The following is a 22,490-nucleotide window of genomic DNA, read 5'->3' on the forward strand; positions in this document are numbered from 1 at the left end:
TCCCTGTGCTATGCGGCTGCTTCCCACCAGCTAGCTATTTTACATTTGGTGGTGTATACATGTCAATGTCACTCTCTCACTTTGTCCCAGCTTACCCTTTCCCCTCCCTGTGTCCTTAAGTCCATTGTCTGCATCTTTATTCCTGTCCTGCCCCTAGCTTCTTCAGGACCATATTTTATTTTCAATTCCATATATATGCGTACCACATTTTCTTTATCCATTCATCCATCAGTGGACACTCGGGTTGTTTCCATGTCTTGGCTATTGTGAATAATGCTGCAGTGAACCTGGGAGCTTGCCCTCCCAATTCTGCATTCTGTGTTAATGGTACATCCACAAAGCAGTAAACACAGTCACCTCCAGAGATATAAAGACCATACCACAATGAGTATGTTTCCCAATTTAATAAAAAAAAAATCCCCTCCCCAAACCAAATTAAATTCCTAAAAAACAACCCTCCAAATCACCAGACTGGGGAACACATTTGGCGAGAATGTAAACAGATCCTGGTTTGTTGTCCACATTTCACTGACCATATCCCCCACTTCTATTCTTAGTCATTTCAGTCAATTCTTATTTTTGATTAACAAATAAAAGTCTAATTTAGAAAACTGGCTCATAGCTTCCAAGGGAGCTTTTCCACAGCTTTCTATAACTGCTTCATCCCAGTAACGTACAAGAAGGCAAAATATTTCTGCATGACAAATTTCCAATAAAAATTCCTCAAGTCTCTTGTAGAATTAAAGCCTCATTAAAAGCCAGTGTCCACATTTTTCTGACCAGTGGGGCAGACGCTGGATTGGCTCCCTCAGCATCTACTCCAACCCCTGCTCGTGTGTCTTTCTGGCCAACAGAGGCTACAGAAACCCAAGCTCCCTTGGTTCTAGATGTGATTTAGGTTCCATTTGACCCTGACTCAAATTTGGAGCTAAGTGGAGAGAGACACCGTGATACCAAACCAGCTTTGTTCGTATGAGGAATGCCTCATGACCTAAGCAGCGCTGTTATCTCCCCGACTCTCGTGGTGCCTCATATGATTTCTACTGAACACTCAAATCCTAATTTTACAAACAGAATGAAGGAATAACGAGGAAAAGAGAAAGTCTGGCAAACAACTTCTGGGAAATCCAAATCCTATTTATGATATTTTACTCTTCTCTAAACATTTTATGCATTACTTAGGAGAAATGAGTATCATGGTTTTAAATACTAACCGTATGTTAACGTCTCCTAAATTTCTGCCTCTGGTCCCAGCTTCCGGCTAAGCCCTAAATTCGTATCATCAAACTGATTCCTCATCACCGTATCCGTGTCTAATAGGATCACAAATATAACATGTTCAGAAAGAAATAGGAGCTTGATATTTTCTGCCAAACCTGCCTTCAGTCTTCTCAATCCCAGTGAACGGCCAAAACGTGGTAGTCATCTGTGATTCTTCTCTAACTCCCCTTTGGTTGTATAAATTCAGCAGTGAATTCTGTGGACTCTACTTCTAGTATATCCTGGATCTAGCCTCTTTCTCCGACTTCATTAGAGAAGCCACCTCTGTCCTATACTGCAGCAATCATCCTACTGGTCTCCTTGCTCTCCCCTCTCTCTTCCCTTCCCCCCAGAGTCCATTCTCCACACAGCAGCCAGGATGAGCATTTAAAAACATAAATCAGATATTATTGTCCTGATTAAAACCCTCTAAGAGCTTCCATTGCACCAGGTATAAAAACAGAACTCCGTATGCACGTCCAGGGCTCCATCACGAGATCCTCCCTGGTCGTCGTCGTCCCCCCGCAACGTGGCCGCCTTCCACGCACCCCTTTGTTCTCGGCTGCAGACTTGCTGTCCTCAAGGAGGACCAAGCATGCCTCAACTCAGGGCTCTTAGCACTCTTCCATGGAATCCTCCTCTGCTGGCTCTTTTAATCCAGGTATTAATTTAAAACTTGATTCGGAGGACGCTTCCTTGACACCCGATCTGAAATAGCACTGCCCCCTCCCCAGTTGCTATCAAATTACCTCTTACTTTATCCATAGCTCTGTCACTATCTGAAACGCTGTTTGTTAATTTATTTACTCATTATCTGCCTCCCTCACTGCAACATAAGCTAGATGATAACAGAAGATTTCCTGCCTTGTTCATTACTGTTTCTCCAGCACCTGGAAAAATGGCAGTGATAGGTATCTGTTCAGTGATCAAATATTTTGCTTCATCAGATACATCAAGTATTAATATTTAAAATAAGAACTCTGAGTTCCTCTCTCACCTGCAACAAGAATGTGTTTCCTCCCTTTCCTGATTTTCTCCTGACAACTTCACAACACCTCCAGGAAAGTGTGTTCAGTTTGAGGGGTTACCATTTTAAAGAGAGAACCGAAATCAGCCCAGAGAGCTAAGAAAGTCAGCTCCCCACTTCTCTACTCATGCCCCCCTAAAAGAATTCCAGAAAATAATGCATCCCTCACCCTTTTTTGTTTAACGTGATATCATCACAAAGATTTGGGAAAATTGTGAACTTCATTACATCTATGCCGACACAATAATATTTGACAAAATGGTGTTATCACCTGCTTTAAAATAGAATTTTCTCTAAACCTTGATTCTGCAGATATAGCTCATTTAGGAAACTATGTGCTATATCCTCTAACTGGCAAAGGAAAACTTCGTTGTCAACCCAGTCAGCCAAATCAGACTTGGTTTCTATCAGGAAAGGCTGCCTTCCCCTTTCAATTCACACTTTTGTGTTAATACACAGCCCCTCACAACCCTCTTCCTTCTTAAATCGAACTCTAAGATATATGAGTAGATAAGATACAAAGCTTGGCCATAATCTGTTGCCTGGATGCAATACGTGCTTTCAGCTTCAGTATGTTTTACCAGTGTTCTCTGTTCACTGTTCAGGGACTCCCCTTCAGGAGCAATGCATTTGGCTGTTAACAGGTGATGGAAGAAGCGAGATTGTTAGATGTAAATTGTCGTCACTCCTTCTCCTTACTTTGTGATGTATCTGACTATAAACTTTCCCATCCTATTTCTAATACCCTACTTACCCTCATGATATGTGATACGACAGGGAGAGGCATGAAGTCCCACCATGGGCTTACGGTGCCTTGTTGAATTGTTCATTTATTTGGTACCCCTGAGAATTTTTCATCCTCAGAGCAATGCACTATAGTAAGAGAAAGGATGGGCTAAGGTTTGCCTTTATTCTGAGAAGTAGGAGGAGCCTTCACCTTGGGTGAAGCACTTCCTCTAAACTGAAGGTAATGCCTTAAATGGACTCAGTTGTGAGCCATCACTAGGCAAGGCTCTGCAGCTGAGAGAATGAGGCTTGGAGATTTTGGACAACATAGGCAGTTTGAATTTTATTCCTAACCCTACTAGTTGGATAGCTTGTGGTTTTAAATTCAGTGATGACTATATTTTTCTCCTCTATCCAGAGCCAGGTCCAAGAAAGATAAGTATTCCTACTCTTTCTTTTCACAAGGCATTCTTTCTGGCCATCCTTTCACTGAGGTGGTTAAGACCTTCTGTTGGTGTCTCTGATTTGAATGTTCCCCTTGTTCAGATTCTAGGACATCAGCGATTACCCAGATGTCCTCAATCAGGGTGGCCACTGCTTCAGTGTTATCTCAGCATTTTCGACCTGTTAGGATTTCCCCTACTTTATTGCCAGCCTACCAATGCATATTAAAAGATACGCTACACACACATACAAATTTCAGTATTGCTAAAGTTTTTTACTGAAAGGAGATTTCAAGATATTTAGCCCAACGAGTTATTCTGGCAGATTCCCACGTGAATCTCACGCACGCTCAAATTTCAAAACCACTAAGCTATTGTATACCAATAGCTATTGTATACCAATAGTGACTCTCAGTCAACGGGGACACAAATCTTCATTTCAAGTATTCAAGTCCTTCCATACCGTCTTCTCTGATAGTTCCAGCTAAACACAACTCCCTGACCGGTTTTCAGGGAAGGGTTATTAAAGGCAACATTAGGGGTGAGGGTTGTAGGGTGCCTGATCAGCTCATGGACATTCATCTGATTGGTTGGTGGTGAGGTAATGGGGTGGTATTTCGGGAGTCGACATCATTAACCTTCTGGTTCCAACCAGTCTGGGGTCCACATGCTTGTGGTCAGCATGCAGTTAACTTCTTCTACCTGGTAGGGGTTTTGGTGTCAGCAAAACAACTCAACGATATGGCTCAGGATATTATCTATAGCTCTTGATGAGGAACTAAATGTCCTTGACTTCGTTTTATCGCTAAACTACTGTTATTTCATCTTGCTTGACTGTTCCCTTTCGTTTCTGTATTTTTTACTTCACTGATTAAATTTGCTCTTCAGAACTAGGGGAAGGCCTAGGAGACTAAAGCTTTTCTACAAACAAGAGGTGGAGGACATGGGGTTCTGTCCCTGGGAAGGCCCCACAGCATCCTGCTTGATCTCATTTTCTGTGTAATTTATAAAACATTGATCACATGCTACCTTATATCACGATAATAATATAAGGCATGACTTATGTCTTATATACCCATCTAGATTATACATCTTTATACTAGATTATATATGCTCTATACTCACTTCCTTTTTCTTCCCCACCAGGGACTTGCATGGAATAATTGCTACACAGATAATGTGTTGAATGAACGATTTGTTCTCCATTGCGGTAACAGTTTGCTCAGATGGAGTCCTATTCTTAAATATCACAAGAAGGACTTGTCAAATACTGATTTGACAATGATATATAGAAAGTCCTTGAGACATAGTGAAGATAGTATCTTACTGTAAGAAATTAACTTACTGGCAGGGTTACATTTTATTTCTTTTTCCTCTCTGACCTGTGCTAATGAGAGAATAGGAAATTTTCAAGCCTTACAATGGAAGCCAATTTCAGAAATTTAAAACATAGCAGTTTACAAAAAGCCAATTTCATGTCAGTTCAGCAGATATTTCTTGATCATTCATTACCGATGAGACACCATGGTAGGCATTGAACTTCTTGAGAAAATTTCTGTTACAAAGTGAAGTACAACAGTAAGGCTTTTGCAGACTATATTTTTCTTTTCTCTCCTGTTAAAATAACTGTAGCAACAACAAAAGAAAAAAAGAAGAAGAAGAAGAAGAAAGTCATCACTTCTGCTTCTGCTTAATGTTAATCCGAGGGTGAAGTCTAAATCTTCATGTCCTAGGCAAACTGCCATAGGAAGCTTCTTCATGTTCTGAGTATTTTATATTGCAACTATAAACCATGACCAAAGAAGGGAGACTCCATTTAGCTCTCTAGAGTATTCCCTGCCAAGTTGTCTCTTATTTATTGCTTTTTAATGAAATTTTTCACGTACATCAAAACACAATCTTTCAACAAAGGAAGTACAGCTCTGAGACCTTTATAATATAGAATCTACGTGCGAACAGTAATTTTTCTAGATGGGATTACTTAATGGTTTTCTTTGTGCTCGGGCATGAGATTTTTTTGGTTTAATAAGTGAATATCCTATTATTCTTCCACAAGATACAAGTTTTCAGAAAAATCAGCAAATATTTTAAACTGTCCTATTTTTCTTGCAAATACGAGATGACTCTTAGCTATTGAGTTCCATGAATCTTCTCCTCTGAAAGCACCCACGGTTTTTTAAGCTGCCACCAAAATTAGAGGGATGTTTTAGAGAATGGTATTTAGGAAAAAAAGAAGGAATGTCAATATGTGTTTTCCCAGCTGCGAAGACTTTGCTTACTATTAAATAACAGTAAATTTAATTATTCTATTGGTTTTCCTTATCTCATTCCTAAAAATAGCCAAAATAAGTAAAATTATTGTTATTGTGCAACATGCTTTTGGTTACAAGTAGGAGACAACTGACTCAAACTGGCCCACACAATAAAGAAAAATTGTACACTGTATAACAGGAAGTCCAGAGATAGGACAAGCTTGAAGGGTGGTTGATTCTACAAGATCACTGAAGACCCAGCTTCTTTCTGTCTCTTCTCCCAACAGTCCACAGAATCTGCTTCACCCCAAAGGTCACTCCCTTCTTAATTACAGGCTGCCAGTGCCAAGCAGGGTTACACATTGCTTATGTTCAATAAGAGAGTGAATCTTCTTTTTCCCTCAACCTTGGAATATCAGTCCTTCCCTTAAACATGATTGGGTCCATTTATAGCACCTGTCCATCTCTAGACTATCAAAAGTGTCCAGGGGATATCCATCCTCTGACTGGCTGATCAAGACTCATTCCTGAAACGGGGTTAGGGTGTGTATCTGAGCAAACCAGTCCTGTTAGGGTTTAAGGAAAGGAAAATGGATTTAAGAGGGGCAGTCAAAAGCATCCACTATAGTCATCTACTCTGGTACCTTGTAAAGGGCAACATTAGAAATCCTTTTCTACATCCAGGTAAATTGTGTCTTTATTGAAAAATTGAACATGTGTAGCCTGTACCAATAGAGAGGACATCTCTACAAGACTATCTCTGAAATTATTTTCCCTTTTTATTTTATATAAATTGCTGTTGTAGAAAATGAGATGACCTAATATGTGCATTTCTGAGATGCCAAAGAGCTGCCTGAGAAGAAAGGAAATAGTCCCAAATTAAGAAACTGATCAACAATTAGAATCAAATACCTGTGAAAATGTCAAGAAATAAAAGCACCAACAACGACCAAAGAAAGTTAAATAGATCCGCAACTAAATCGTGGTTTGTTTCTGATATTTACAGTGAAACACACTTAGCAAAGCATCTGCTTTCAGCTTGTTAAGTTCTAAAGGATGAGAAAAATATTTTCCTGTAGAGGTAATAACAGTAGCTAATGCACTGAGAGGCTATGTTAAGTTAGGCGTTTCCCAGACAGTATCTCACAGAAACCGTGAGTGTAAGCCCATCATGGCAGGAACTGCTATATTCCTAGCATCCACCACTGTGTCTGGCACATAATGAAACCTTAATAAGTGTGGCCAAATGAAATAATTCTCACAATAAACCTTATGCAACAAAATTGTAGTGTTTCCCCAATTAAGGATTAGGCATCATTGGCTCTAAATGTTTACACAATTTGGTCAAGTGGTTGGAGCCCTTATTGGAATCCAACCTTATTCTTTTTCTTCCCTAAATGAACAAGGAACTGGTTCAGAGAAGATAAATCCAGTGACTTGAAGACAGGACAGTGACTTGGAGACAGGAATGAAAAACTGAAGTATTTGAAGTTTATGTGTTCTTAATACTGGTGCATTTGCTGGGTTCAAAAAAGACACATTCCAGATACATCAGATGGTAGAAGTTTATCATAGGGAAGCACAAGGGAAAGGGGGGACTGTTTCCAACCCATGTCCCTGGAACCAAACGGTCATTCACGAAGGGCTGTGTGTCAAGTGCCTGTGCTCCCTGCTTGAGGACTTTGCCAGTGTGGCCACTTGGCTGTCCCCTGGATCTGGTGCCCCTGCTCCAGATCCTGCAAACTAACTGGTCCTTTTCTTTATGTCTCAAGCGCACACTCCCCAAGATGGGATCTGACTGCATCGGCTGTCAGTCACCGGCCATAGAGTGAGCCCAAATGGGCAGGACTTACTTGTCATTCCACCTTACTGTCCACGGACTGTCTTTAAGTTGGGTCTCAGATTAGGTGTGGTCCCAAGGGAAGCAGTTACACGAAACCAAGCAGAGGACAGACTACACACAGGTCACACATTCTGAGGCTGCTCAGCAGGTCTGCTACAAGTAGTTTCCTCTTGAGAATCTTATTCATTCTTCCACTCAACAGATTAGAACAGGAGAGAACATGAAGGATTTGAGTGGATGCCATCAGGAACCCTCAAAATGTAAATATCGGATAAAGCAAAGAAATGCTGAAAATGACAAAATGTAATGATAACATCAAACATCTACAATATCTCTGACCCTGTGTCAGGTATTACTCTAAGCACTTGACTTGAATACTCATTAAACCCTCACTCATTTAATAGTCCATGAATTAGGTACGAGTCTCCCCAATCTGGAGAGAGAGGGACTGAGGCACAGAGACGTGAAAAACCTTGCCCGAGACCACACAGACTGTGCTGGCAACTTGCCTGCAGAGTGTGGGATGCTGCCACCATGTCATTGGTTTTAGTGGATAACTGAGCTTTGGAGGAAGAAAGAAGAGGAAACTTCCGGGTGCCAAACATTTGGGGAGGGGGGAAGCTACAGTGAAAAGAAAAAGCTGATGCCTTGAGGTCTGGGAGTCAGGACTTTGCAAAGGGGCCCTCAAGCTGAGGCTGGGGTTCCAGTGCCCACAGTGGGCAGGAGTGGGGAGCTAGAAGCAAGTCTGTGTAAAGCTTGCTTTTCTCAAAGCACTTTTCTCGAACTGTGGAGAAAAACTTCCCAGTCAGCTGGAAGAAGCCGAGGGAGATTTTACTTTCCTAGGGATGTGGGGGATAGGAGGCACCTCTGGAAAGCAGATACCCTGGGCCTTTACCATGCGTGGGTGTGAGCTCCTTCACCCTCTGCATGATAGAGGAATTTTGAGTAAGACAAAAAAACTGGCCCTGGACCCCTCAAGACCAGCTCCAAACCACTCTGTAGAGATACTCACACAACGCAGGATTTCCACAAATAGATTACAATGTATTGAATTCCTGCTTATATGGAGTTTAAAGCTTAGTGGAGAGATGTAGACATTAAATAATTATGGTGAATGTAATAGGAAATGTATAAGGTAATGGGAGAATACAGGAAAGAACAAGGTGACTGAAATTTTCTGGATATCAAAGAATAGCTCCATGAGGACATAATGGTTAAGCTGCCATCTTCAGAGTATGTATTAATATTAGTCTGCTGGGGCTTTGGTGACAAAGTTCACAGACTGGGTCACTTCAGCCACGGCAACTCATTTCCTCACAGTCCTAGAGCAGGAAGTCTGAGATCAGGGGGTCTGTGGGTGTGGTCTCTTCTGAGGCCTTCTTCTCCTGTGTCTTTACATGCTCCTCCCCCTGTGAATGTCTGTGCCCAAATTTCTTCTCTGAAAAAGACACCAATTGTATTGGATGAGGCCCCACCCTAATGACTTCATTTTAACTTAATTACCTCTTCAAAGACCCTATCTCAAAATACACTCACATTCTGACATACTGGGGGTTAGGACTTCAAGATATGAGTTTTGAGGAGAGATCCACACTTAGACGTGCAACAACAATGCCAGATGATTTTCACAAACATGGAATGAAGGAGGAGGAAAAATGTGGGGGAGAGAGAGGGATGGAGAAAAAATAATTTTAAATCTTTTTCAAGGGAGGAAAATACTAAGACATTAATTCTAGACATGAAAGAAGAGGTATTTGTTAAGGTGGGGTTTTTTTTGAATTTTATTTTATACAGCAGGTTCTTATTAGTTATCTATTTTATACATATTAGTGCATATATGTCAATCCCAATCTCCCAGTTCATCCCACCCCCCCCACCCCCCTGCTGCTTTCTCCCCTTGGTGTCCATACGTTTGTTCTCTACATCTGTGCCTCTATTTCTGTTAAGGTTTTTTTAATTTATATAAACACTGAAGAAATAGAAATAAGATGCGTAGCTCACAAACCAATAGATACGAAAAAATTGGCAAAGAAAATTGGTTAACTCTAAGAAAGGCAGAAAAGGAAGAAAATGGCAACAAGAACTTATAACAAAACAAAAAATTGTAAGATTAAAACCACACATGTTAGGTATGATAATTAATGTGAACAAGTACAATTCTCCAGCTAAAAGTCAAAGTTCTTTATGGATTTTAAAAATTTAATCTAGCATTATGACGTTTGCAAGAGACACATCTGGGGGAAAAGCATAAGAAAGAGATGGGCAAAATTGTGCCAGCTAAACAGAAAGCATGAGTGGCAATCATATTAGGGAAAATGGAATTCAAGGTAAAGGCTATTTAAATGAGCCAAAGAATGATTTTTCTAAGGATATTTTGTTCGAATAAAAGTTTCATTCTATTCAGAAGATGTAGTAGTTATGAGCTTATACATAACTATGTATCATCAAAATACATGTTATACATTAATATATAACATATAACTATATATACATCAAAATACATATATATTTATATATAATAAACATAATTGATCAATAAAAACAAAATGATTCTTTAAAAGACCAATAAAATAAATTTTGCAAAATCTGATTGAGGAATTTTTTAAAAACCCACAAATACCATTAGGACATAAAAAGGGGACAAAGCTACAGATAAAGAAAGATATATGTCTTAAATTGTAAGACTTTTTAATAGTTTAATATATTTTATAAAAATAAGTGGATGGTTTTCTGGGAAATGTAAATTACCAAAAGCCCAGAAGAGAACCGAACACACCATTATCCACAAAAGAATTTAAAAGATATCTAACCCTTAACCACCAGAAAAAAACAAAAACAAAAAAAAGGAAGAGGAGGCCTCACCTTCAAAGATTTTATGAGTATATTCTACAAAACAATCAGAAGCATAACTTCTGTGTCATTCAAATTGTCAGCGCATATTACAACGGTAAAAAAATCCCTAATTAGTCCCATGAAGTAAGCATAATGTTGATACCAAAATCAGACAAAAGCGATTCAAAAAGAACATGATGCTTTAAAGTTGGATTTTTAAAAGCCTCCCTTACGAATATAGGTATAAAACTCTGAAATAAAATATCATATGGAATCCAGTTGTTTATTTAAAAGGAGCATTTTAAAACCAAATTAAGTGAAAAATAGCATTTAAAATGAATTAAGTGAAAAATAAAAGCAAGTTAGTATTATAGTGTTATAAAACAAATCACTGTGTGTGTGTGCGTGCACGCGCGCACATGCGTGCATGTGTAAGTGCAAAGAGTCTGGCGCGAATCCCAGGAAACTGTTAATAATGGCTACTAGGGGCAGATGGGAGGTTTGGGTTGGAAGAGAACTGGGAGAGGAACTTTATTATTTCACATCCTGTGTAATATTTTAATTTTTATAAACATGGATTCATAAACGAGCTCTGTAACTTACAAAGAAATGTAGAGTTTGATAATAGAATTGTGAAAGGTCATGCCAGGAGCTAGAGGAAAAATCCGGAGCTTCACATTTATGTCTTTCAAAAGGAGGCTGAGGAGGAGGACTCTCAGGTTGTCCAAACACAGATGTTCTTCCGTAGGTGTGGTCAAGGCATAGCGATGACTACAGCTGGCATCAAACTCCAACCACACAGTCTTAGGTGTTATGCTTAGTGACTAAGTCAGAGGAAGACAAATACTGTGTGTTTTCACTTATATGTGGAATCTAAAATATATATATATAACAAAATAGAAAAAGACTCGTAGATTCAGAGAACAAACTAGTGGTTACCAGAGGGGAGAGAAATAGGGGGAGGGGAGAAATAGGTGAAGGGGGTTAAGAGGAACGAACTGCTAGTTAGAAAATAAGCCACAGGGATGTAATGTACAGCACAGGGAAAATAGTCAATATTTTATAAGAACTTTGGTGTGTAATCTATAAAAATATTGAATCGCTGTGTTGTACACCTGAAACTAATAAGTCCAGAAAAGTTAAAAAAATATATAATTAAATTTAAAAATAAAATGAAAAAGCAGCTGGGAGTTCACCCCTCACTCCTGTAACAAGGACTCTGAGACCCAGACAGATGGTAACAAGTTTGAGATGGTATTCTCTTGCTGAATTCTCTTCTCTAGGAGTATACATTCTCATTAGACATTTAAGAATAGTTTTGCAATTGATTAAATTTTTTTAATGTGGTTGCTACGGCACAGAAGGTTTAGTCGTCAAATTTACAACCAGACTTGATGCTAGCATGATAGCAACATAACCTCATTTGTCCTGTAAGACAAGGGGACAAAATACCAGTATATCATGAGTGGATACATATTAATAATTACTGGGACATTAGTTATCTAGGATACCCTGCCGCCTCTGTACTACATCCTTAAACTGTACTTAAAAACAGCCGCATGGCACAGGGATATTGGCTCGGTGCTTTGTGACAGCCTGGAGGGGTGGGATGGGGAGGGTGGGAGGGAGGGAGACGCAACAGGGAAGACATATGGGAACATATATTTATGTATGACTGATTCACTTTGTTATAAAGCAGAAACTAACACACCATTGTAAAGCAATTATACCCCAATAAAGATGTTAAAAAAAAAAAAAAAAAAAAACATCTGCAGTCTTTCTCTGACAACTTTATATAGGCTGAGTCAGAAATATCTGATTTACCCTCGTCTTAATCCCAAAGGGTAACCAAGTGGTCTTAAAATGATGTTGTCACGTAGTGGTTGAAAAAACTGATAAATTATAAAGGAAGCCTCAGTTCACCTTCTATGATAGTTGTGCACAGCTAGTTTTTCTAAGTTCCAGTAGCTACTTCACTACCTGAAAACTTCCTGTTTGTGGTCCTGAATTATCGTTCGGCACTTCGAAAAAGACTAGCCATCAGATCTAGGGAGAGTAAGCTTTCTGTTTGGTAAAACACATGGGGCATTTGGAAGGCATTTGGTTTTCCATGCTGAATAAAGAGCTCTTGGGTTTTGGTTACTGGCTAGTCTACCGATATAATTTATAGGCTTACGAAAAAGTATGGCATTTCATGGGCTTTCCTAAATAGCTTCCTTATTCTCTGCTCTTTGATAAGTAACCAAATGGTAACATTTCTCAAGTCACACCTGAAAATTTCTACAAGCTGAGATGAAGAGAACTTTTTGTGATAAAAATGACAAAGCTGGGTTTGAACAATCACTTTCAGGGTTAAATAATCCCAGGGGTGGTCCCCTTTTACCTTACACTCACAGAGGAGGACCCAATTGCCAGGTTGAATTATCTATCATCTTAAAAAAAAAAACAAAAAAAAAAGAATCTGCCCATGGCTGTGAAACAACCACAGATTGCTTTCTTTGTGCTCTTGAGGAGCTGACAGGGCCCCAGATGGAGGTGTTTTTCAGCAAGCTGTCAAGTGATCCATCCCTCAGAAACAACCGTATCACCCATAGGAGTTGTTTCTCTTTGCCAAGAATTATGTTGGTTCAGGTGGGAGAGGCCAGGATATGATGAATCCAGGAAAAACAAAGGCCAGAGACATGTGTAAACAGAAATGAAAAAAAGAAAAGGTGTAATTACGTTTAAATTCCGAAAGTCATTTTTTGGAGTTGTTTTACAGTGATTCAATTTTTTTCCTTTCCTTCTACTTTTTAATTCTTTCCAGAAAAGTGGGCTTTGTGACGTGGATAGTGAGAGGTGGCTTTGTGTGATTTTTGAGGAAATCAAAGCTACAAAGCCATATTGAATAGGAGTACCTAAAACATATTAAATTATCATCAGCAAGCCAGGGGTCTTTTAATTCATAGGCCTAAGGAAGGTGTAACGGGATCATTTGAAAGAATACAGCTAAAGTGATTGGAAATGGACACACAACCCTTACGAATGACTGTCCAACAAATCTGGAAGTCTCCCTTGGGCTCTGATGTCCTCCATATTAATCTTACCTAGCCTTCGAGACTGCTATTCATCTAAGTAGTAAAACCATTGGAAAAGCATGCAAATTCTATTCTTATTCTGATACAACTTTGAGGCTGGAGAGAGAAGTTGTGACTGAACTGCTAGAGGGTTTTTTTTGTGCTTTATATATATACGTGGTATTAATAACATTCTTCTTTATCTGCAGTCATTGTAAAATGCCATAGAGGATGATGAAAAATATGCATTCCCCTTGTACTTAGTTTTTCCTTACGTTTCCTCTGGAAGCCAATTATTCTCAATGATCTCCTTTATACAGTCTGCTAATAAATATTTAATAAGTATATACTCCATGCAAAGCACGTGGAACAGTTGTGATTATTTTTTTACTATGATAAATGAATTTCTTTTTTATGGACGTATAGGTGATTTACAATGTGTTAGCTTCAGGTGTACAGCACAGTGCTTCAGTTATACATATATAGTTGTGATTATTATATACCAGAGCCTCATGACATAATTAGAAAATGATAATGCCTGTCTGGCACACCTGGGGGAGCAGTCACCACCACAGAGAACTCTCTGATGGAAAGCATGACACCTCCAGTCTTCTTAGGCAATTCAGAATCTATAAAGAGTGTTCAAATATTCAACTGTGGTAAAATTTTAATGGCTGTAAAAATTGATTTTAAATTTTTATCACTTTAAGAATATTGCATAAACCATAATAGAACATGAAAAAGAACACATTTATATGTATAAATGAATCACTTCGCTGTACACCAGAAACCAACACATTGTAAATCAACTATACTTCAATAAAAAATAAATTAAAAAAAATAAGAATAAAAAAATAAAAAATTTTACAGCCATCAGCATCTCATGGCACACCCACAAATAATTGGGGGCCCTCCATATACCAGTTGGGAAGCTCTGTGCTTGAGAAATAAAATGCCCCATAGAGATGGGCTTATCTTTACTGTCCTCAACGTGGGAAGAATCCAAACCAGAAATGTTCTGCTGTGTATGGATTTCACAGGTTCTCTCATCAAAAGTCACATTATTTTTCAGCATTAAGTCAAATTTAAAAAGTAGTTTTGGGGCTTCCGTGGTGGCACAGTGGTTAAGAATCCGCCTGCCAATGCAGGAGACATGGGTTCGAGCCCTGGTCTGGGAAGATCCCACGTGCCGCGGAGCAACTAAGCCCGTGCACCACAACTACTGAGCCTGTGCTCTAGAGCCCGTGAGCCACAACTACTGAGCCCGCGTGCCACAACTACTGAAGCCCATGCTTCTACAGCCCATGCTTCACAACAAGAGAAGCCCGCACACCACCATGAAGAGCAGACCCTGCTTGCCGCAACTAGAGAAAGCCCGTGTGCGGCCATGAAGACCCAACACAGCCAAAAATAAATTAATTAATTAATTGAAAAAATAAAAAGTAGTTTGTTTGGTTTTTTCCCCTGTCATCAGGAGTTTTCGTTCTTGGTATCTGCTTTGAGACACCATGAGCATTCTTGTCCTGTTGCCACTGTTCCTGTGTTTTTGGGCTTTCTCTGCTTGAGTGTCAGTTTGTAATCTTCAAAAGCTGATGAAAAAATGAATAGTGTTCAGACAGAGAATAAAAGACCAATACAATCAGAGAATAACAAGGACAGGGTAAAATTCCTGCTGGCCAGTCCAAAGTTTTGCTGTTTTTCTTAAATGCAGAGGCAGTTTTTTAAAAGGTAAGAAGATAGAGATGGTTATATCTTTATTTTTGAAAGGTAAATATCACCATTGTTTTCCTTTTCTTATAGTGATAAGGTGATAAGACTTATTCCCAATACAGAAGAGGAAGCATATGCACTGAAGAAAATATACCAGCAACTGAAGGTAAGCGAGTGTCCACTCACTTATCATTATGCTCATAATGTGTTTACAGGGTTTTGCTGACTAGAGTTGAATAATTGGACTTCATTAGTCAAGGGAAGAAAATGATAAGAGATAGCTTGAAAGTGCCTTTAAAGGATAGTTAAGGTTACTCAAAATATTATATATCTGACCAATTATCTATTTACTAGTTCATTTATTTTCCATCTCCCTTAGTAGAATGTAAGCTTCATGAGAGAGCTTGTCTATTTTTGATTATTGCTCTGTTCTCAGTGAGTGTCTTGAATATCCTAGGAGCTCAGTAAAATTTTTTTAACAAATGGATTTAGTTTGTAATTTTCCAAAGCTTCACTTCTCCTCCTTGAAATCTCCCTGCTGATCATCTAGACACTTTCCTTCTAATTAAAACTTCAAGCAGACTTGAGTTGAGGGAAAGAAAGCTAGAAATTCAAGTTAATTAATTTTGCTATGTTTCAGTGAGTCCGATAAGAGACTTTTGTTGGCAAAGGTTGAAGGGCTTTGATTATTCAATCTTTGATGAATTCTATGGTTTTTAGAGTTAGGGTTTCTCATCTCCCCATTACTACAATATAATTGAGTGTTAACTTCAGCTAAAAGCTAAAAGCGTATGATGAGAAATGTTGTGATGGGCTCCCTTCCATGCCTACCAAGAACAGAAGCATCCCATGAAGTTTGTGGTGGTTTAGCTTCATTTTAATGGACAGCAAAGGAGACTTGCCAGGGAGGCCTCATTAACCTTCAGTGTGGGATAGACAAGCAAGTGTCCTAGGACTGCCATACAGTTCTACCTGGAGACGGTGTTAGGGGGATAACAGAGGAGGGATGACAGAATCAGTGGCTCCTGGAGATATTTATAATTATCAGACTTTTGGTCTTTTATTTTTGCTTTGATGTTTCTCTTTGACATCTTCCCTTCAGATATTGAATTTATTTGCAAATGAGGTTTTGAACTTTTATTGATTTCCTTTCTTCTTCCTCATCTGCAGCCCCTACACATGCAGTGTCTTGTTTAAGCTTGGGGGTCCCATGAGAAGGGGTCAGAGTGAGGATGCAGGAGCTTATTCCAAACTGTGGTGATTTTATCCAATAGCAGAGAGACTGTGCTCACCAGGCATTGCCTAAACCTCCTCTCCCCCTCAAAGGAATCCCTGCTCTGGGTACTGACATTGACCTTCCTCTGGTCACATATGATCATCAACCCCATTATAGCCTTTTCAGCAGCGATACCTGAACACTCTCTGAATAACCCACTAGGGACTCAAAAGTTACACAAAAACAAAGCAAATTTCAAGCAGAAGTTTCTGGCTCCATTGTGTTGTAGAAATATCACTGGAAAAAAATAATAGTCCCTTTACATCTTAGAGTGCAGTATTCCAAGGAACAAATATTCTGAACCAAATATTGGAAAACGTGATTTGTCAAAGGACTTTTCTCCCAATGTGTGAATATATTTACACGGTGAGCCTTACAAAGTTATAAAAATGAAATTGCATAGTTCTGTATGCAGTGATCACTTACCATTATCAAAAGCAATAAGATTGGGCTTCCCTGGTGGCGCAGTGGTTGAGAGTCCGCCTGCCGATGCAGGGGACACGGGTTCGTGCCCTGATCCGGGAAGATCCCACATGCCGCGGAGCGGCTGGGCCCGTGAGCCATGGCCACTGAGCCTGCGCGTCCGGAGCCTGTGCTCCGCAACGGGAGAGGCCACAGCAGTGAGAGGCCCGCGTACCGCAAAAAAAAAAAAAAAAAGAAAAAGAAAAAAGCAATAAGATTATATCAGTGAGAACCGTGGGGATAACTTATAAACTCATCAGTCATTGTAGATGGAACCGAAAGATGTTGAGCATAGGCAGGATGCTGGACCCTAATGACAGCACATTTACATTGTGCCCTTTTTGTACTTAAAAATGCTTCTGCCTATTGTTTCCATTTGGTCCTTAAGGAAAGGGAATAATCTAGGGGAGGAAACAGTTTGTATGCAAAGGAGCTTAGAAGATAACTGAGAGAAGAGGGGAGGGACTGGTGAGGAAAGAGGGGAGCAGAGTAAGGGGGGATGGGGAGTTGATATTCCAGTGTTGACGGTGTTCTGGTGAGTCCACGTCACAATTACATCCAGCCCCTTGCAGTCAATTCATGCCAGTCACAGTGCTAAGTGCTTTCTATGAATGGCCTCATTTTAACGGCCCTATGAATTGGGTACTATCATTACTGCTATCTTACAGATAGAGAAACTGGGAGAGACAGACAGAGGCTAAGGAACTTGCCCCAGGTCACAGTGCAGAATTGGAACACACATCTAAGCAGTGCCAAACCCTCTAGAACCCAGGTGAGGCTACCTCTTGCCTCCAGTCTGTGTACTCTGATCGTCTTCACAATGGAGAGGATTAAGGCCAAGTTTGCAGGGCATTGGAGCCTGGTCTCAGAATGTGACCATTATCATGCTCTTACTTTATTCCTTGAGCCAGGGGTCACCAAGACCACCCCCAGGTTCAGTGATTGCAGGAGGAGGCTCACAGCTCAGCCTATAGTCCTAATCAGACCTATGATTTATTATGCAAAAGGATACAAAGCAAAATGAGCAAAAAGAAAAGGCACATGGCATGAAGTCCAGGAGAACCCAGGCACAGGTTTCCAAGAATAGTCTTCCAGGAGAGTCTCACAGAATGTTCTTAATTCCCTCGGTAACAAGTTGTGATGACACATGTGGAGCTCGCCATAGATGTAGCGCCTGGGGATTTTATTGAGCCTAATTACGTAGCCCCCTTGCCTCACACACGCCAGAATTCCAGGCTCCTGCAGGAGAGCAGGTGTTCAGCACGAGCTATACTGTTTGCACAGACACTTTAGGCACCGTGAATTGCTCTTCTCGGTTAGGATGGTAGGGACCCTCCCACAATCTAAGTCCCCGTGCCCGTCTTGCAGGCAGGCCGTTCTAAGTCTAGCAGATTCGGGCCTGCTATAATAACTCTTTTCTGCATTTTCATTTCTTTCACTAAAGAAATTGTTTTATTAGGCTGAAGTTTGAGGCACTGAGCTTAACTAAATTTCTATCAATAAGCATCATGGTAACTTGAGGTCGTTTTAAATTCATATGATTTCATCGCGTGATCCTCTTGCACTACAGAAAGCAGCAGTTCTGGCCAGGCAAAGAAAAATGCCTGCAGAGAAGAAAGAATATGAGTGTCTGTCATCTGATGCCCTGTGGAGCCGATGGGACAGAATTGGGGCCATTGTTAACAGCTCCTTTGCACACCCTGTACACCGCCTCCAAGGGGAAGAGAGGAGGGTTTGCTGGGAGGCCTTGAGTTGCCTTCTTTCCCTACAGCACAGTGTGGTAGACAGAATTCTAAGGTGGCCCCAGCATTTCTGCCCCATAGTGTACACCCTGCATAATCCCTCCTCTGAGTGTGGGCTGGGGCCTGTTAATATGATAGAATAGTCATTCTCTTGATATGTAAAGTATTATGCAGCAGGAGGGAGATTACCTGGGGTGGGCCTAACCTAATCAGGTGAGCCCCTTAAAAGCAGAGTGTTTTTCTCTGGCTGTTGGCAGAGGAAGTCAGAGAAGTGCTCCCCCTGGCACATAGTCAAGCTGCTATGTTGTGAACTGCCCATGGGAGCCATGTGATAAGGACAGTGGCTGCTAGGATGTGAGAGCCTCTGCAGCTGACAGGCAGCAAGGAAATGGAGATGTCAGTCCTACAACCATAAGGAACTGAATTCTGCCACAACCCTATGAGCTTGGAAGACAACCCTGAGGTCCAGATGAAATCCCAGCCCAGCTTTTATCTTGATTTTTGCTCAGTGAGATCTTGAAGAAAAAATCCAGCCAGCTGTGTCTGGACTTCTGACCTACAGAACTGTAAGATGATAAATGGGTATTATTTTAAGCTGAGTTTGTGGTAATTTGTTCTGCAGCAATAGAAACGAATATGCACGGTAAGATAGCATTCCTACATGTTGGCCTTTGATGGCTGTTGGTTTAATAGCATATATGAATGCTTTAAGTTACTTTTTCTGATTTCACTGACTGTAACCAAGCATTTATGGAAAAGTGAAAAGAAACTGGAATATATGCTTAGGCTAAATTCACAGTGCCTTATCTGAAACCTGAACAAATGCAAAGTGTATGTGCATTGTTGAATGGAATCTGAGACAGTATGGTCAGGGCATAGCTAATTAGACAGAGAACTGCTGTTACAAACTGGTTACTCTCCTAATTAAATTTTATGGTTTTGCTGAAGAATTAAAACAAAGTTAAACAGAAAACCATGCCTCCAGAGAACTGGATTGAGAAAGCACCAACCAATTAAACTGTTAATTAAGAACATAACCATGATTTAAATAAAATTATGATGGAAAGGGGATAGTTTGCAGGTGAGTAAAATTAAAGTCCGAACACCATGTTCTGCCTAGATTTCTTCACAGATTCTTTGTGCTCTGAAGGGATAGAAATGGCTTTATGTAAAATCCAGACAAAGTTTCTCTTAAGAGAATTGACACAGCCTTGTTGAAAGAAAAATTAATGATGTTTGTTTCCAGTTTTCTCATCAGAGATCTGTAGGATAAAAAACTGTCCTGTATCCAAAAGTTTATCATTTTTTCAAACTAAAACATAGCCTCAAAAATATTAGTTTTCTTGATATCTTTGAATGACATATCTAGACTCATAAATTTCCATGGGAAAAGACTACACTTCTTATGAGGAAGCCTTCATCCTTTCTCCTTAGCTTGGCTGTGAACTTGGCTGCTGCCTTTCCCAGGTGTGACCTCTCTCCTCAGTATCATGCTATAGTTGAATGTTCTTATCGCTAATCCTCCTTGGTACCTGCCCAAGTCATGCAGCTGGAGCTGTAGGAGCTCCAGAACACCTGTGGTCCCTTGGCGCTTACAAGCTCAAACATCCAACTGGATGGTGGAATGGACTGGGAAACTTGTGAGAAGGAAGACAGACGATAGAATCCTTGCTATGCGAGTTATTTGTTCCAAGTTTCATTAGCAACCAGTTGTGCCATTAGAGGATCTCTTAAGCATGGCTGTGAAAGGCAGAATTCTAAGATGCCCTTCAAGATTCTTAGCCCTGGTATATACACACCTTCTCCCAGCTCTTCCATCAAACACTAATCTAGGCACTGCTTTAAAAGGATTTTGCAAATGTAAGTAAGGTACCAAATCAGTTGATCTTAAAATAGGGAGATTATCCAGGTGGGCCTGACCTAATCAGGTGAGCACTTTAAAAATAGAGTGTTTTCCCCACATGACTGCAAAAGAAGAAATAGAAAGATGGACTCCTGCTGGCCTGGAGGAAATCAACCATCCAAGCTGAGGGCTGCCGTGTAACAAGAAACTGCAGGAGGACTCTAGTTATTGACAGTTGCCCCCAGTTGACTAGAAGAAAACAGAGACCTCAGTCCTACAACTACAGTGAAATTTTACCAGCAACCATTGAGAATGTAAGAGGATCCTGAGCCACAGATGAGACTGAAGCCTAAGCTGGCACCTTAATTTCGGCCCTGTGACACCCTAAGCAGAAAATCAAGCCACTTTTGACCTACAGAAATGGTAAAGGAAGAACTGAGCCGCTAAATTTGTGGTAACTTAGCAATAAAAATCTAAGAAAGTGGCCTCAAGCAGCCAGTGACTCAGTGAGCTAGCTGATGATACACAGAACCATTATGAATGATATTGAAAGATAAAAGTGAAGAAGAGACCAAAACTTGGATCTGTCAAAATGTTTGGGGCAGGAAATAGCATTTACATTTTTTTTGTTAAAGGCTTTGTAAAGTAATGAAGCAGCATTACTTTTGCTTTCTCTGGCGTGATTTTTGAAAGTAAGAAAGCTCCTTATAATCCAGACAGATGTCCAAATGCAGTTATGGATTAAATTTCAGAAATACGAATTTCAGACGTGGTATGCAGTTTTCTCCCTCTGTGTGGTTATTGGTAATTAGTAAACTCAATAACAAAAACATATTAAGAGAAACAATACAATCTGTGGGAAAGACAGGAATACATTGGAAACATTTTTTCAAAAGTAAAAAAAAAAACCCAGACGAACTTTTTGGTCAACCTAATAGTTGCTCTTATTGGATGACAGTAATTGCTATTCCTAAAGTGCATGAGACTGGACAGTTTGAGAGGTCAGGTCCAACCAGTCTCCCATAGAAGGTGATCTCAACTGGGCTCATTCATGCATCTGCCATCATTCTCACGACTAGTGGTTGGCTGTGTGCTGGGATGACAGGACAGCTGGACCATGTGTCTCTTATGGTCTAGCTGGCTAGCCTGGGGGTCACAGGAATCCAAGAGGAAACTTACAAAGCTCTTTGAACCCAAACTTGAAACTCAGATATACTTCTTGTTTGTTTGTTTCATATATTTTTTTTAAATTGGGGTATAGTTGTTTTACAATGTTGTGTTAGTTTCTACTGTACAGCGAAGTGAAATAGAGTTCCCTGTGCTATACAGCAGGTTCTCATTAGTTATCTATTTTATACATATTAGTGTATGTTTGTTAATCTCAGTCTTCCACTTCATCCCACCCCCCCTTTCCCCCCTGGGTGTCCATACATTTGTTCTCTGCGTCTGTGTCTCTATTTCTGCCTTGCAAACCGGTTCTTCTGTGACATTTTTCTAGATTCCACAAATATGTGTTAATATACAATATTTGTTTTTCTCTTTCTGTGTCACACTCTGTGTGACAGTCTCTAGGTCCATCCACATCTCTACAAATGACCCAATTTAGTTCCTTTTTATGGCTAATATTCCACTGTATATGTGTACCACATCTTTATTCATTTGTCTGTCAATGGACACTTAGGTTGCTTCCATGACCTGGCTATTGTAAATAGTGCTGCAATGAACATTGGGGTGCATGTGTCTTTTTGAATTATGGTTTTCTCTGAGTATATGCCCAGTAGTGGGATTGCTGGGTCATATGGTAATTCTATTTTTAGTTTTTTAAGGAACCTCCATACTGTTCTCCATAGTGGCCGTATCAATTTACATTCCCACCAGCAGTGCAAGAGGGTTCCCTTTTCTCCACACCCTCTCCAGCATTTGTTGTTTGTAGATTTTCTAATGATGCCCATTCTAACTGGTGCGAGGTGATACCTCATTGTAGTTTTGATTTGCGTTTCTCTAATAATTAGTGATGT

General features: G+C 40.1%; 1 protein-coding gene across 2 annotated transcripts in view; it reads left to right on the top strand.

Annotated features, from left to right (window-relative positions):
- The window catches only part of CPA6 (carboxypeptidase A6), a 267,852-nt gene that overhangs the window by 90,118 nt on the left and 155,244 nt on the right, over positions 1 to 22,490 (top strand). For both annotated transcript variants that reach the window (XM_027127949.1, XM_027127948.1), the window contains exon 2: positions 15,240 to 15,315. In XM_027127949.1, the coding sequence (XP_026983750.1) occupies positions 15,240 to 15,315 (76 nt within the window). The remainder of the gene's footprint in view (positions 1 to 15,239; positions 15,316 to 22,490) is intronic.

Source organism: Aethalodelphis obliquidens, unplaced genomic scaffold, assembly GCF_003676395.1.
Source record: "Aethalodelphis obliquidens isolate GAN/ISIS:26980383/991018 unplaced genomic scaffold, ASM367639v1 scaffold33, whole genome shotgun sequence".
NCBI lineage: Eukaryota > Metazoa > Chordata > Mammalia > Artiodactyla > Delphinidae > Aethalodelphis > Aethalodelphis obliquidens.